Source organism: Acanthochromis polyacanthus, chromosome 11, assembly GCF_021347895.1.
Source record: "Acanthochromis polyacanthus isolate Apoly-LR-REF ecotype Palm Island chromosome 11, KAUST_Apoly_ChrSc, whole genome shotgun sequence".
In the NCBI taxonomy this organism is placed as follows: Eukaryota; Metazoa; Chordata; class Actinopteri; family Pomacentridae; genus Acanthochromis; species Acanthochromis polyacanthus.
In genome coordinates this window covers 10,284,795-10,298,254 of record NC_067123.1, presented here as the reverse complement: position 1 = coordinate 10,298,254, position 13,460 = coordinate 10,284,795, and the positions used below count along the sequence as shown (strand labels likewise).

Sequence of the window (13,460 nt, the reverse complement as noted above, 5' to 3'; positions counted from 1 at the left end):
CGGGCAGCATTGGGACTCTCTGATCACTGCCTAGTTCATCTCATCCCAACCTACAGGCAGAAACTAAAATCTGCCAAGCCTGTGGTAAAGACTGTGAGGAGATGGACCACTGAGGCAAAGCTGGAGCTACAGGCCTGCTTTGACTGCACTGACTGGACTATTTTTGATGCTTCAACCACTGACCTCCACGAACTGACCGACACTGACATCTTACATCAGTTTCTGTAAGGAGATGTGTGTACCAACCAAAACCTTCCTCACTTACAATAACAAACCCTGGTTTTCACCAAAGCTCAGATAGCTTTGTTGAGCAAAGGAGGAGGCCTACAGAAGTGGGGACAGGATCCTGTACAACCAGGCCAGGAACACACTAAGGATATCAGAGTAGCTAAGAGGTTACAGCTACACTGAGAAGCTGGAAAAACAACTTTTCAGCAAACAACTCAGCGTCAGTGTGGAGAAGCCTGGAGACTGTCACAAACTACAGGAGACCCTCCCCCCACACTGCAGGGAGCCATCACCTAGCCGAGGAGCTCAATGGGTTTTATTGCAGGTTTGAGAGGCCATCTTTCTCACCTCTCACCCACCCCAACACCACCTCACAACTGTTCACACCTCCTTCCACCCCTTCCCTTCACCCTGCTGACCCCTCACCTGCACTCAGGATCTGTGAGGAGGACGTGTGTCGGCTCTTTCAGAGACAGAAGATCAGGAAGGCACCAGGACCAGACGGTGTGTCTCCCTCCTGCCTGAAAGTCTGCGCAGACCAGCTGACGCCCATCTTCACGCAGATCTTCAACAGATCTCTGGAGATGTGTGAAGTCCCCTCCTGCTTCAAACGCTCCACCATCATTCCAGTTGCCAAGAAATCCTCCATCACAGGACTAAATGACTACTGGCCCCTCGCCCTGACGTCTGTGGTCATGGAATCTTTTGAGAGACTGGAGTTGGCCCACCTGAAGGACATCACAGGCCCCCTGCTGGACCCCCTGCAGTTTGCCTACTGGGCAAACAGGTCAGTGGATGATGCAGTCAACATGGGACTACACTACATCCTGCATCACCTTGACTCCCCAGCCACCAAGCAGGACAGGCACAGACTGCAACGGACAGTCAGGACTGCAGAAAAAAATCATCAGTGTCAGCCTGCCCTCCATTCAGGACTTGTACATGTCCAGAGTCAGGAAAAGGGCATGATGTCTAGACTTATGTCAGACAGACAGACAGACAGACAACAAGGCACATATAAATTGTATTGATAGAATCTTTCAAGAACAGACAAAAAATGATACAAAGACATCAAAATTGGACAGGTTTTATTTATATTTTGCATATTTGTCCATAAGTGGAAAAATACTGACATTGCACAGATTATTTTAGATGCAGAAAAACTCTCTCTATATAGATATAGCACAGAAGTTTTAAATGTACAAATGTTGATAATGTACAAAATGAAGTATGACAGTTGGCTGTCTGTCAGAAGATTGAGGTCACATTTGTGTCCATGTCAGCCAGCCTTAACAGTAAATCAATAAAATCTCCCTCTCTGTGTCACAGGTGCTCACATCCTACAGAGAATGAACAGCTGTGAATGGGATGATGAAACCTGAGAAATCGGTGCTTTCAATCAATATGGATATGATGGTGAAGACTTCATAGCGCTGGACCTGCAGACGCTGACATGGACTGCTCCAAAACCACAGGCAGTCATCACCAAACTCAGATGGGACACAGAGAAAGCTAGACTAGAGAACAATATTTACGACTCCATCCACTTGTGCCCTGACTGGCTGAAGAAGTTCAATTCAATTCAATTCAATTCAATTCAATTCAATTTCAATTCAATTCAATTTTATTTATATAGCGTCAATTACAGTCAAATCGTCTCAAGACGCTTTACAGAACCCATATGCCTGACCCCCAGAGCAAGCCCAAAGGCGACAGTGGCAAGGAAAAACACCCTTTTAACAGGGAAGAAACCTCGAGCAGAACCCGGCTCTAAATAGGGGGGACCCATCTGCCTGCTGGCCGGGCGGGTTGAGAAGGACAGAAGAGGGCAAGGGGGAGGGATGGGAGAAGAGGGAGGGGTGAGAAAGCAAGGAAAACACAACACACATTTGAATACATGCATGACAGGATATGTGACACAGACAAAGTATAAGCTAACATTGAAAACTGACTCATAGTTTACTCTTATGATGTACGGCTCTGACATTAAACATACTCCTTATATAGCTAGCAGTAAAATTCAAACAGTATGTAAGTTAGCATAACAGTATATTGAAGGCGATGCAGAGTTGACTCGTGGAAAAAGGGAATTGGAAGCAGAGGGCTGGTGGAAGGTCAGTAGCAGCATCCCACAGTGGACATGGTGGAGACTGGACCAGCTGGTGGAACATCGACCGCAGATCTGAAGCATCCAGCTCTGGGACCAGGGACACTCGGAGAAATAGCACAGGGGGAAACAGAGTGAATGTACTGCAATAACGGTATACATATTAAATGTAAAGGTAGATAGAGAAGGGCTCAGTGCGTCAAGAAAAGTCCCCCAGCAGCCTAGGCCTATAGCAGCATGACTAGGGGCAGAACGAAGGGACGTCCAAGAAGGAGTCAGCTGTACAATGAAGACACAAGCCGAACCTCTGTGGGTCACCCAGTCAGCCCCAACTATAAGATTTGTCAAAAAGGAACGCTTTAAGCCTGGTCTTAAAAATAGAGAGGGTGTCTGCCTCCCGAACCCAAACTGGGAGCAGGTTCCACAGGAGAGGCGCCTGATAACTGAAGGCTCTGCCTCCCATTCTACTTTTAGAAATTCTAGGAACAACAAGTAAGCCTGCAGTTTGAGAGCGAAGAGTTCTACTAGGATAATAAGGTACTATCAGATCTTTAAGATATGATGGAGATTGGTTATTAAGAGCTTTATATGTCAGAAGAAGGATTTTAAATTCTATTCTGGATTTAACAGGAAGCCAGTGAAGAGAAGCAAGTATAGGGGAAATATGATCTCTTTTGCTAACTCCTGTCAGTACTCTCGCAGCAGCGTTTTGGATCAACTGTAGATGTTTGAGAGAGCTATTTGGACAACCCGATAATAAGGAATTGCAATAGTCAAGCCTGGAAGTAACAAAAGCATGAACTAATTTTTCTGCATCACTCTGAGACAGAATGTTCCTGATTTTTACAATATTACGCAGGTGAAAAAAGGAAGTCCTACAGACTTGCTTTATGTGTGAGTTAAAGGACATGTCCTGGTCAAAAATAACTCCAAGATTCCTCACAGTAGTACTGGAGGCCAATGTGATGCCATCCAGAGTAACTATTTGCTTTGAAAGCGAGTTTCTAAGATGTTTGGGGCCAAATACAATGACTTCAGTTTTGTCTGAATTTAGCAGTAGGAAGTTAAAAGTCATCCAGGTTTTAATGTCCTTAAGACAATCTTGCAGTCTAGCTAACTGATCAGTTTCATCTGGCTTCATAGATAAATACAATTGTGTGTCATCTGCATAACAATGGAAGTTAATACAATGCTTCCTAATAATATTGCCTAAAGGAAGCATGTATAATGTGAAAAGTATCGGTCCTAAGACAGAACCCTGAGGAACTCCGTGATTAACTTTAGTCTGCTCAGAAGAGTTATTGTTGACATGCACAAACTGGAACCTATCTGATAAGTAGGATTTAAACCAATCCAGTGCTGTCCCTTTAATGCCAATTGAATATTCTAGACGCTGTAATAAAATTTTGTGGTCGATTGTGTCAAACGCTGCACTAAGATCTAACAAAACAAGTATAGAGACTAGTCCATTATCTGATGCTATGAGAAGGTCATTAGTAACTTTCACTAGAGCTGTTTCTGTGCTATGATGCACTCTGAAGCCTGACTGAAACATTTCAAACAAATTATTCCTTTGTAGGTGTTCACACAATTGATTTGCAACTGTTCTTTCCAGAATTTTAGAGAGAAATGGTAGGTTGGATATCGGTCTATAGTTAGCTAACACATCTGGATCTAAAGTGGGCTTTTTAAGCAAAGGTTTGATGACAGCAACCTTAAAAGCCTGTGGTACATAGCCTGTTACTAGAGAGAGATTAATCAGATCTAACATTGAAGAATTAATTAAAGGTAAAATCTCCTTGAAGAGTCTAGTTGGGATAGGATCTAAAAGACATGTTGATGGTTTGGATGTAGAAACTGTTGAAATTAGTTCAGAGAGACATATAGGAGTGAAGAATTCTAAAGATTCATCAGGTCTAACAGCCAATTCAAAAGCATCTGTGACATTTGTAGGAAGGGCCAGATTAATTTTATCTCTAATCATAACTATTTTCTGTGTAAAGAAGCTCATGAAGTCGTTACTGGTTAAAGCTAAAGGAATACAAGGTTCAACAGAGCTCTGACTCTTTGTCAGCCTGGCTACAGTGCTAAAGAGAAACCTAGGGTTGTTCTTGTTCTCATCTATTAAAGATGAATAATAAGTTGTCCTGGCATTATGAAGAGCTTTTTTATAGATTACTAGACTATTTTTCCAAGCCACATACACTACCTCTGAATTAGTGGAATACCACTTTCTTTCCAGCTTTCGGGATGCCTGCTTTAAAGTCCGCAGCTGGGAATTATACCAAGGAGCAAGTCTTCTCTGAGATATAACTTTCTTTTTTACAGGTGCAACACTATCAAGAGTTGTACGCAGTGAGGCTGAAGCATTATTAACATAATAATCCACTTCTGTGGGGGTAAAATAATAATATTTGCCTTCTGATTTATCAGTAAATGTTGCTGAAGTAAACAGTGAGGGTATTATTTCCTTAAATTTAGATACTGAATTGTCAGACAAACACCTACTGTAATGATATTTGTTCTCAGCTGCTAAACAATCCTTTACTTTAAATTGAAATGTTATCATAAAATGGTCAGAAAGAAGAGGGTTCTGGGGAAATACTGTTAACTCTTCAATTTCTAAGCCATAAGTCAGGACAAGGTCAAGAGTGTGATTAAAACTATGAGTTGGTTTATTTACATGTTGAGAAAACCCAATTGAGTCTAATAATGAATTAAAAGCTGTTGTAAGGCTATCGCTGTCTACGTCAACATGAATGTTAAAGTCACCCACAATAATAACTTTGTCTGAACTGAGCACTAATTCAGATAAAAAGTCTGAGAATTGAGATAAAAACTCAGAATAAGGAGCAGGAGGACGATATATAACAACAAATAAAACTGGTTTCTGAGCTTTCAAATTTGGATGAGAGAGACTAAGAGTGAGATTTTCAAATGAGCTGTAATCAGGTTTAGGCCTCTGGTTCAATTTTAAACTAGAATGGTAGATTGCTGCTACTCCTCCTCCTCGGCCTGTGATTCGAGGAATATGACAGTTAATATGACTAGGGGGAGTTGATTCGTTTAGGCTAACAAATTCTTCCTGCTGCAACCAGGTTTCAGTCAAACAGAACAAATCAATCTGGTGATCAGTTATCAACTCATTTACTAGCAGAGATTTAGACAAGAGAGATCTAATATTTAACAGACCACATTTAATTTTCCTGTCTCTTTGCTCTGTTGAAATAGAGGTATTAATTTTTATTAAATTTTTGTGGTTACTATTTCTTTTGTATATTTTTGATTTGATTAATTTATTGAATTTTGGTGGTCGGGGGACAGACACAGTCTCAATAAAATTAACTGAATTAACTGAATTACTGGAGGGTGACAGCTGTGAGGAAACTGCAGAGAGGTGTGTAAGACTACAGCTCTGCATCCTGGTCTTAACTCTGGGTTGTCATGCTTTAGGAGTACTAATAAAATCAGCCATATTCCTAGAAATGAGAGCTGCACCAGCCAAAGTGGGATGGATGCCAAGTATGTGCAGTACGTGAGGAGTTCTCAGAACAGAACAGGTAGAATTACACAACCTGACATACAAACAGTTATGCACTCCATCTGTGTCTATCCACAGGAAGTTATGATCTAGCGGTCTAGAGTCAACTAGGTGTGAGAAACAATCACACAGTATTAGTGAGGTCAGGCAGTTTATTGCTTAGTGATATAACAAATTAAAAGGTGGAAATAAAACAAAGAAAACAGGGCTGATGGGTGCTGCTAACTCAAAGAACCAATGAACACCAATAAAAAACTAGGTAAAACAAAATCTAAACTAAACAACTAAACTAAACCATGCAACAAGATAGCAACACCCATGTGAATAACAAAAATAACTAAACAAGTGCCTCAAAGCACACATTAGCTACGAGTTGTCATTTCTCAATATCTACAAAAAAGAAAAGACACAGATAACTCCGAGCCTAGTTAAGCAGCAGCTAAGAGAAGTTACATATTTCACAAAGAACACAAGACATGAGAGGCACTGAGTAGAGCTGCTCATGTTAAATCACAGCCGCCTGGACTGTGAGTTGGGCTGTGGATTTAACCCTAGATGTGTTGATTGCTGCAGTTGGATTGCATGAAGATGGAGGGAGCCATAGCTATATACAAACACTAGGGCTGAATCCCAAACCGCCCCCTACACACTATCCCTACACACTACCCCTCCGTTTGCGCGTTCCCGCGGAGGGTCCTCCATATTAAGGGCCGTCCCAAACCACGTAGTGCGGAGGGAGAGTGGACTGTTCAGCCCTTAAATAGTGAGTCTGCATCGATGCTCACTCTGGACAACTTTTTAAGGAAGTACAACGTCGAAATGGAGGAGGAAACAACATATTGATGTGAGTTCCATATGCGTCCATTATTTCTCCCACGCCTTTTTCACACTGACAGAACATCACAAAAAGAGTGGTGTAAAAAGATAAATCAAAAGAAACAAATCTTCTTCTCTGCTGACATTTGATTTAATTGTGCACCCCCTGACACCTTAAAATTTGAACACAACTGACAGAATTCATTTATTCATTTGTTGGATTTGAAATGCCAGATAATAGGATTGGAAAAAATGTGAGTGAAAAAAAGTGGGATGCTTTCGTCTTCTGGAAGCAGCAGCGATCCTTGTTAGTTGCAACCTGTGCCACAGCGCTACAGCATGACAGTAGGCGTCTTTGTGTTACCATGGCAATGACGTTTTCCGGTGAGGCGACAGGGCGTCCCATTCCTGACGATTGTATTTGTACCCTCCCCCTTCAATAATAGGTGCCCTCCACAGCTGCGAGTGTGACTTCTTTTGGAGTGACACTCGGTAGTGGAGGGGGAGTGTGTAGGGGGCGGTTTGGGATTCAGCCCACATGTCTCAAGACGAAGTCGGTGGCGTCGTCAGTTGGCGGCCATCTTAGGACAGGGGATTGCTCTGGTGCGCTGTACTGTAGTCAATGGTAAGGTGGATGATTTCCTCACTTTAACACTCAGAACTCGCTCAATTCTTGATTGATTTACAAATGGTTTAGTTTATTACAAACCTTATTAACGTGGCTATGATTCAGGCTCAGTTCCAAAATCGCAGCTTTTCGTTTTGAAAAATGCAGCATAGTTGTCTTTTCTGCTTGGCTACTCACATTGAAGATGGTGTTACTCACAATCTGATTTTCAATTATTAGGTTTTCCTGAGACCAACGTTTTTTGAGAACCTAATCTTTAGGCGAAATTATGTTCTTTGTGGTTGTGGTTGTATTTATTTGCTGGTTAAGAGACTTTGATTGAGACCTTAGACTTATTGTTTGTATACATCTATGCCTGGATTAGTTAGCCTGCAGCCGAAATGCATTGTGGGTAATGTAGGCACCAGGTTCATGAAAAGAAAAGACAACATCTCTGTTTGTTGTGCATTGATTTTGGTTGAGCTTTGTTTTTACCTGTACATTAGAAAGCTGATAGTAATAAAGAAGTGCAATGCTAAATATTAAAATTACATTTACATCCATTTATGCTGAAAAAAGATATGTGTTCATTTATTTTTTTGCAGTGGCAGCCTGAAGTTTAGAGAAGTGGAAGGTCCTCGCTGCAGTTCTCAAACCAGCAGGATAAAATTGTGAAGATACAATATAAGTATAAACCATAATAACCTTTGACTAAAAAGACAGCTGGCAGACAATTTTCATGCCTGAGATTTAGAAATGAATAAATTCAAAAGCTTAACATGATACTGTGCAGCTAGTTAGAGATATTGGTCATCAACCTTTAATCTTGTTTTTTTTAAGAAGATTAGATGAACTTAAAAGTTGCCCACTCCATTGTTGTAACTTCAGTTGGTTATGGGACACTGCAAAAATCCTGGAAAATGATTTATTGAAAAGAGTGGGAACCTTGTTATTTTTCTTTATTATTTATTTTTTTGTTCAAATGTCATTGTTTTTTCATTTTAGCATTACTTTTTTATTAGTTCATCATCATTTATTTATTTTGTCTATTTGAATATTGTAAATATTAAAGATTGACAGTATAATATCTGTGTGTATAGCTATTTCTTTACCTATCTACTTAATAGAATTTTTATATGAATTCAATGGTTTTAATTATTCTTATGTAAGCAGTAAAACAAGTACATCTCTGACGTTTATAACAAACCAAGCTGTTGTAAAATCGGTTGAAAATTGAGCAATCTACAGTGATTTTAAAATCCATGCTCCATTGACTTCAATGTTATGAGTGATCGAGCAGCACTGTCCCAAGATGGCTGAAAAGTGGCGACGTTGCTCCCCATAGGCTGACAGCGTTCATGAGACATCTAGTGTTTGTATATATCTATGGAGGGAGCTGGGTGGTGGTCCAATCAGGTATGGCATTAGACAGGAAGAGGAACGAGCTTCAGAGGAGCTCGGAAGCTCCAGGTCAATCATCCCTGATTGGAGACAGGTGGGCTGTGGAGCTCCTCAGCCCAGAAAGTCAGCAAAAACCATCAGCACCACCACTCATGAATTTACGTTCACCAGGGGCTGTAACAGACACACAACACATCCAGAGAGGTATACTATGAAGCTGGTTTGACATAGCTGGGCTTTCTTTGTGTTAGTCAGATAAACAACAACCCAGTCGGAGTTAACGGGTATCACGGTGGTTATCAACTTTCTTTGTGAACTCAGACTTTCTGCTACAAACTCAGATCTGTCACATTCATTTAAGACTCATCAGTTTCTCTCTCCAGATCTTCCCTCAGTGTCTCTCCTCCAGAAGACTTCCTCCTCTCCGGTCACCTGCCACGCTACAGGTTTCTACCCCGACAGAGCCGACTTGTTCTGGAGGAAAGATGGAGAGGAGCTTTATGAAGATGTGGACAAAGGAGAGATCCTCCCCAACCATGATGGAACCTTCCAGATGAGTGTTGACCTGAACATCTCATTAATTGCATCAATCAGTGCGATTTGTTTTTTGTTTTTTTTAACCAAACTCTAATGTTTGGTTAAAAAAAATGCTGTTTATTTATCATGTTTATTTGATGAAGACCATAGCACAAGAGTGTCCAAACGTTTTTTTCAAAGAGGACCAGATTTGGTCATGTGAAAATGTCCGAGGTCCAACCATCATGCTGATATTCTTTGAACCGTTATAGCTGAATGCTAATGCACTGTCTTATAGAGATTTTATTTTAAATGACAAATTTGTTTTTATTTCTTCTCATGTGAATGCAAATAAACACAAGCGACCCAGGCATAACCAGGTCTTAACAAAAACATTCTGTGTTTCATATATCTGTGTTTCAGTCTCTGACTGTCCCAAATTTATTCAGCCTTCCTGTCAAGATGTCAATCTGGCCATTTGGAATTTTTTTTTTCTTTTATCTGTGACAACATTAATTGGCCATAACTCCAGTTTCCACTGAAATGTAAAGGCTTTCTAAGCATTAGCAATGTCATTCAGATAATATTGTTGTTATAACATCAAATAGATCTTAAGCACAAAACTGAGGCTTGTACCCAGTATTTGCTGTATTCTCTCCATTCACCAGAAACTTTTGAACAGAAATGGACATCTAAAAGTGGCACCTCAGTTCAGTTTCCAACTTGCAAAAGATTTATTGATGATTTATATTTTATTGCAAAATTATGAAAATGTTGGAATTTCAGCTAAAAATAAATGCTCGCTGTCAGTTTGGCATGCCAAGGATCATTCCTACAAAGATTCAAGAGATTCTGAGGCGGTCCAGCAACTGATCTCCCCTCATCTCGCTGAGTTGATGTGGAATGACGCAGGAAACTAATAATTACTGTAACATTTGTGTTTACTACATACAGTGCCTTGTGAAAGTATTTGGCCCCTTTGAACTTTTCAACCTTTCACCACATTTCAGGCTTCAAACATGAAGATATAAAATTTTATTTTTTTGTCAAGAATCAACAAGTGGGACACAATCGTGAAGTGGAACAAAATTTATTGGATATTTTAAACTTTTTTTTAACAAATAAAAACCTGAAAAGTGGGGCGTGCAATATTATTCGGCCCCCTTGCATTAATACTTTGTAGCGCCACCTTTTGCTGCAATTACAGCTGCAAGTCGCTTGGGGTATGTCTCTATCAGTTTTGCACATCGAGAGACTGAAATTCTTGCCCATTCTTCCTTGCAAAACAGCTCGAGCTCAGTGAGGTTGGATGGAGAGCGTTTGTGAACAGCAGTCTTCAGCTCTGCCCACAGATTCTCCATTGGATTCAGGTCTGGACTTTGACTTGGCCATTCTAACACCTGGATACATTTATTTGTGAACCATTCCATTGTAGATTTGGCTTTATGTTTTGGATCATTGTCCTGTTGGAAGATAAATCTCCGTCCCAGTCTCAGGTCCTTTGCAGACTCCAACAGGTTTTCTTCCAGAATGCTCCTGTATTTGGCTCCATTCATCTTCCCATCAATTTTAACCATCTTCCCTGTCCCTGCTGAAGAAAAGCAGGCCCAAACCATGAGGCTGCCACCACCATGTTTGACAGTGGGGATGGTGTGTTCAGGGTGATGAGCTGTGTTGCTTTTACGCCAAACATATCGTTTTGCATTGTGGCCAAAAAGTTGGATTTTGGTTTCATCTGACCAGAGCACCTTCTTCCACATGTTTGGTGTGTCTCCCAGGTGGCTTGTGGCAAACTTCAAACAAGACTTTTTATGGATATCTTTGAGAAATGGCTTTCTTCTTGCCACTCTTCCATAAAGGCCAGATTTGTGCAGTGTACGACTGATTGTTGTCCTATGGACAGACTCTCCCACCTCAGCTGTAGATCTCTGCAGTTCATCCAGAGTGATCATGGGCCTCTTGGCTGCATCTCTGATCAGTCTTCTCCTTGTTCGAGGTGAAAGTTTAGAGGGACGGCCGGGTCTTGGTAGATTTGCAGTGGTCTGATACTCCTTCCATTTCAATATGATTGCTTGCACAGTGCTCCTTGAGATGTTTAAAGCTTGGAAAATCTTTTTGTATCCAAATCTGGCTTTAAACTTCTCCACAACAGTATCTCGGACCTGCCTGGTGTGTTCCTTGGTCTTCATGATGCTCTCTGCACTTTAAACAGAACCCTGAGACTATCATAGAGCAGGTGCATTTATACGGAGACTTGATTACACACAGGTGGATTCTATTTATCATCATCAGTCATTTAGGACAACATTGGATCATTCAGAGATCCTCACTGAACTTCTGGAGTGAGTTTGCTCCACTGAAAGTATCCATCTGCTTCTTCAAGTCTCTTGATGGATATGACTCTCGAGCAGAGTATGATGCAGGCCTGCACAAAGTGAAACCACATGTCATACTGTTCATTGTTAATAAGCCCCTTCAGACAAAAAAGGGAGTAAATGGTTGTCCAGTTTTTCCACTGGTCTGCTGTGAATCCAGTAAAGCCAGATAAGATTCTTGAGGGAATTCTTCCAATCTCATGAGGAACTTTGATTCTGTCTACTCTCATTTGCAGTTCCTCAAGGCTCTTGGTTGTTAAAATTCCTAGGTCTGTCCGAAACCGGAATACATGCCTTGCTGTGCCAAGGAGAAGATTGTGCATCGGATCTATGACAACGAATCTGATGGCATCGTAGTAAGGCAAGCGGAAAAGTTCGGACCACCTAGCTCCATAAATGTGTTAAATTCTTTTCTGTTCTGCTTTTGTTGTTGCTTGTCTTGACAATCCAGCGTAGTGTATGTGATCCTGTGATGTGCGTGCTTTCCATGATGACCGCTCAAATCCTGAGTTGTCCATTGTTGCACCAAACTTTGTCTTGCTGAATGGCTTCAAACACTTGTGGCATCCTACAGGTGCAAAACACACAAAGTTAGAGTAGTGAATAAAACAGACCACCTATCGCAGTAAGAGCAATGTAAACAGTTGCATGTTTACTTTAAGGATTCAACAATCAAAATAAAAGTTTAGTAATTACATATTGAAAAATAAGTTGGAATATTTTTAATTTACCTCTGTATGCCCCATGCCCGACAAAGCCTCCACATTTTCACATTGCAGGGACATCCGATGACAGGCAAAGCAGAGCTGCTCTGTAAACTTGATATCCTGTGAAAGAGCCGTCTTCCAAAATTACACCATGCCAAAGTTGCTGGAGTTCATCAACCAAAGGGTCTAAGAAAACATTTATGTTTAGTGATGGCTCCTTTGGACCAGGTATTAGTCCAACAAGAATCATATTCTCTTCCTTAAAACGGTCCTAATGAGGTAGATTCAAAATAACCCAGGAGATGGCTCCAACTGAATAAGGTGCATTTTTGAAAGGTTGGAACCAGTCCACATTCAACATAAGGGCCAAATTATTTGGCTCTGCTAAAAAAGGCTTGCCATCCACATACTGGTAATCCTGCCATACTTTTCCATCAAATACATCTCCTAACACACCCTCAGGTATTTTACGCTTCCGCCATTCTTCACATTTCGCTTCATTTCCAGGTCTTTTTACAATTGCTTGAAGAGACTGTAGAACACTCTTGTAACAGTATGACCGTATTGGATAGACATATTCTTTACCAAGGGAAGATCTAGACTTTCTTAACAGATCAGAGCCACATTTCTTCCTCAGTGCAGATCTCTTCTGTGGGTGGTGATGGAATGGTATGTAACTGCAAGGCTTGCATGCCTTTGTACCATCCCGTCTTAGTTCATAAGTTTCAGTTGGTACGTATATGGTCATACATCTTGGGCAAACCACATATTGTAAGAAATCATCACGAAGGATGCCTGTCCATTTCCTCAGGGAGAATAAAGTCTTTGGGATACTGCTTGCAAAGGCAGTCAGTGAATCAATGGCAAGAACATTTCCAAGTAACCACAGGAACTGTCTGACGCACAAAAGAAGTGATGTGATGGCATTATCAGAAATCTTGAAGGTGATTTGCCATGACAAAACCATCATGGCAAAAACTTTCATCAACATGTCTTCTGGTTTTGTTGAAGACTGCGCACTTCCATGTCCCTCCTCCTCTTCCATGTTAAGAAAGACATCACTCTGCTCATCTGCAGGGATTTCGCCTTCTTCCTCCTCCTCAGTTACTGTCATCCTATACAAATGTAAAGAAGAAATCAATATCAAATCAAACAAATCAAT

At 41.0% G+C, this 13,460-nt stretch overlaps 1 protein-coding gene across 4 annotated transcripts in view; it reads left to right on the top strand.

Moving 5' to 3' along the window:
• The window catches only part of LOC110969859 (major histocompatibility complex class I-related gene protein-like), a 176,500-nt gene that overhangs the window by 94,955 nt on the left and 68,085 nt on the right, over positions 1-13,460 (top strand). For 3 of the 4 annotated variants that reach the window (XM_051956054.1, XM_051956052.1, XM_051956053.1), the window contains exon 3: positions 9,084-9,146. The exons of the other annotated variant lie outside the window; for it this stretch is intronic. In XM_051956054.1, the coding sequence (XP_051812014.1) occupies positions 9,084-9,146 (63 nt within the window). The remainder of the gene's footprint in view (positions 1-9,083; positions 9,147-13,460) is intronic. 4 annotated transcript variants of the gene reach the window in all.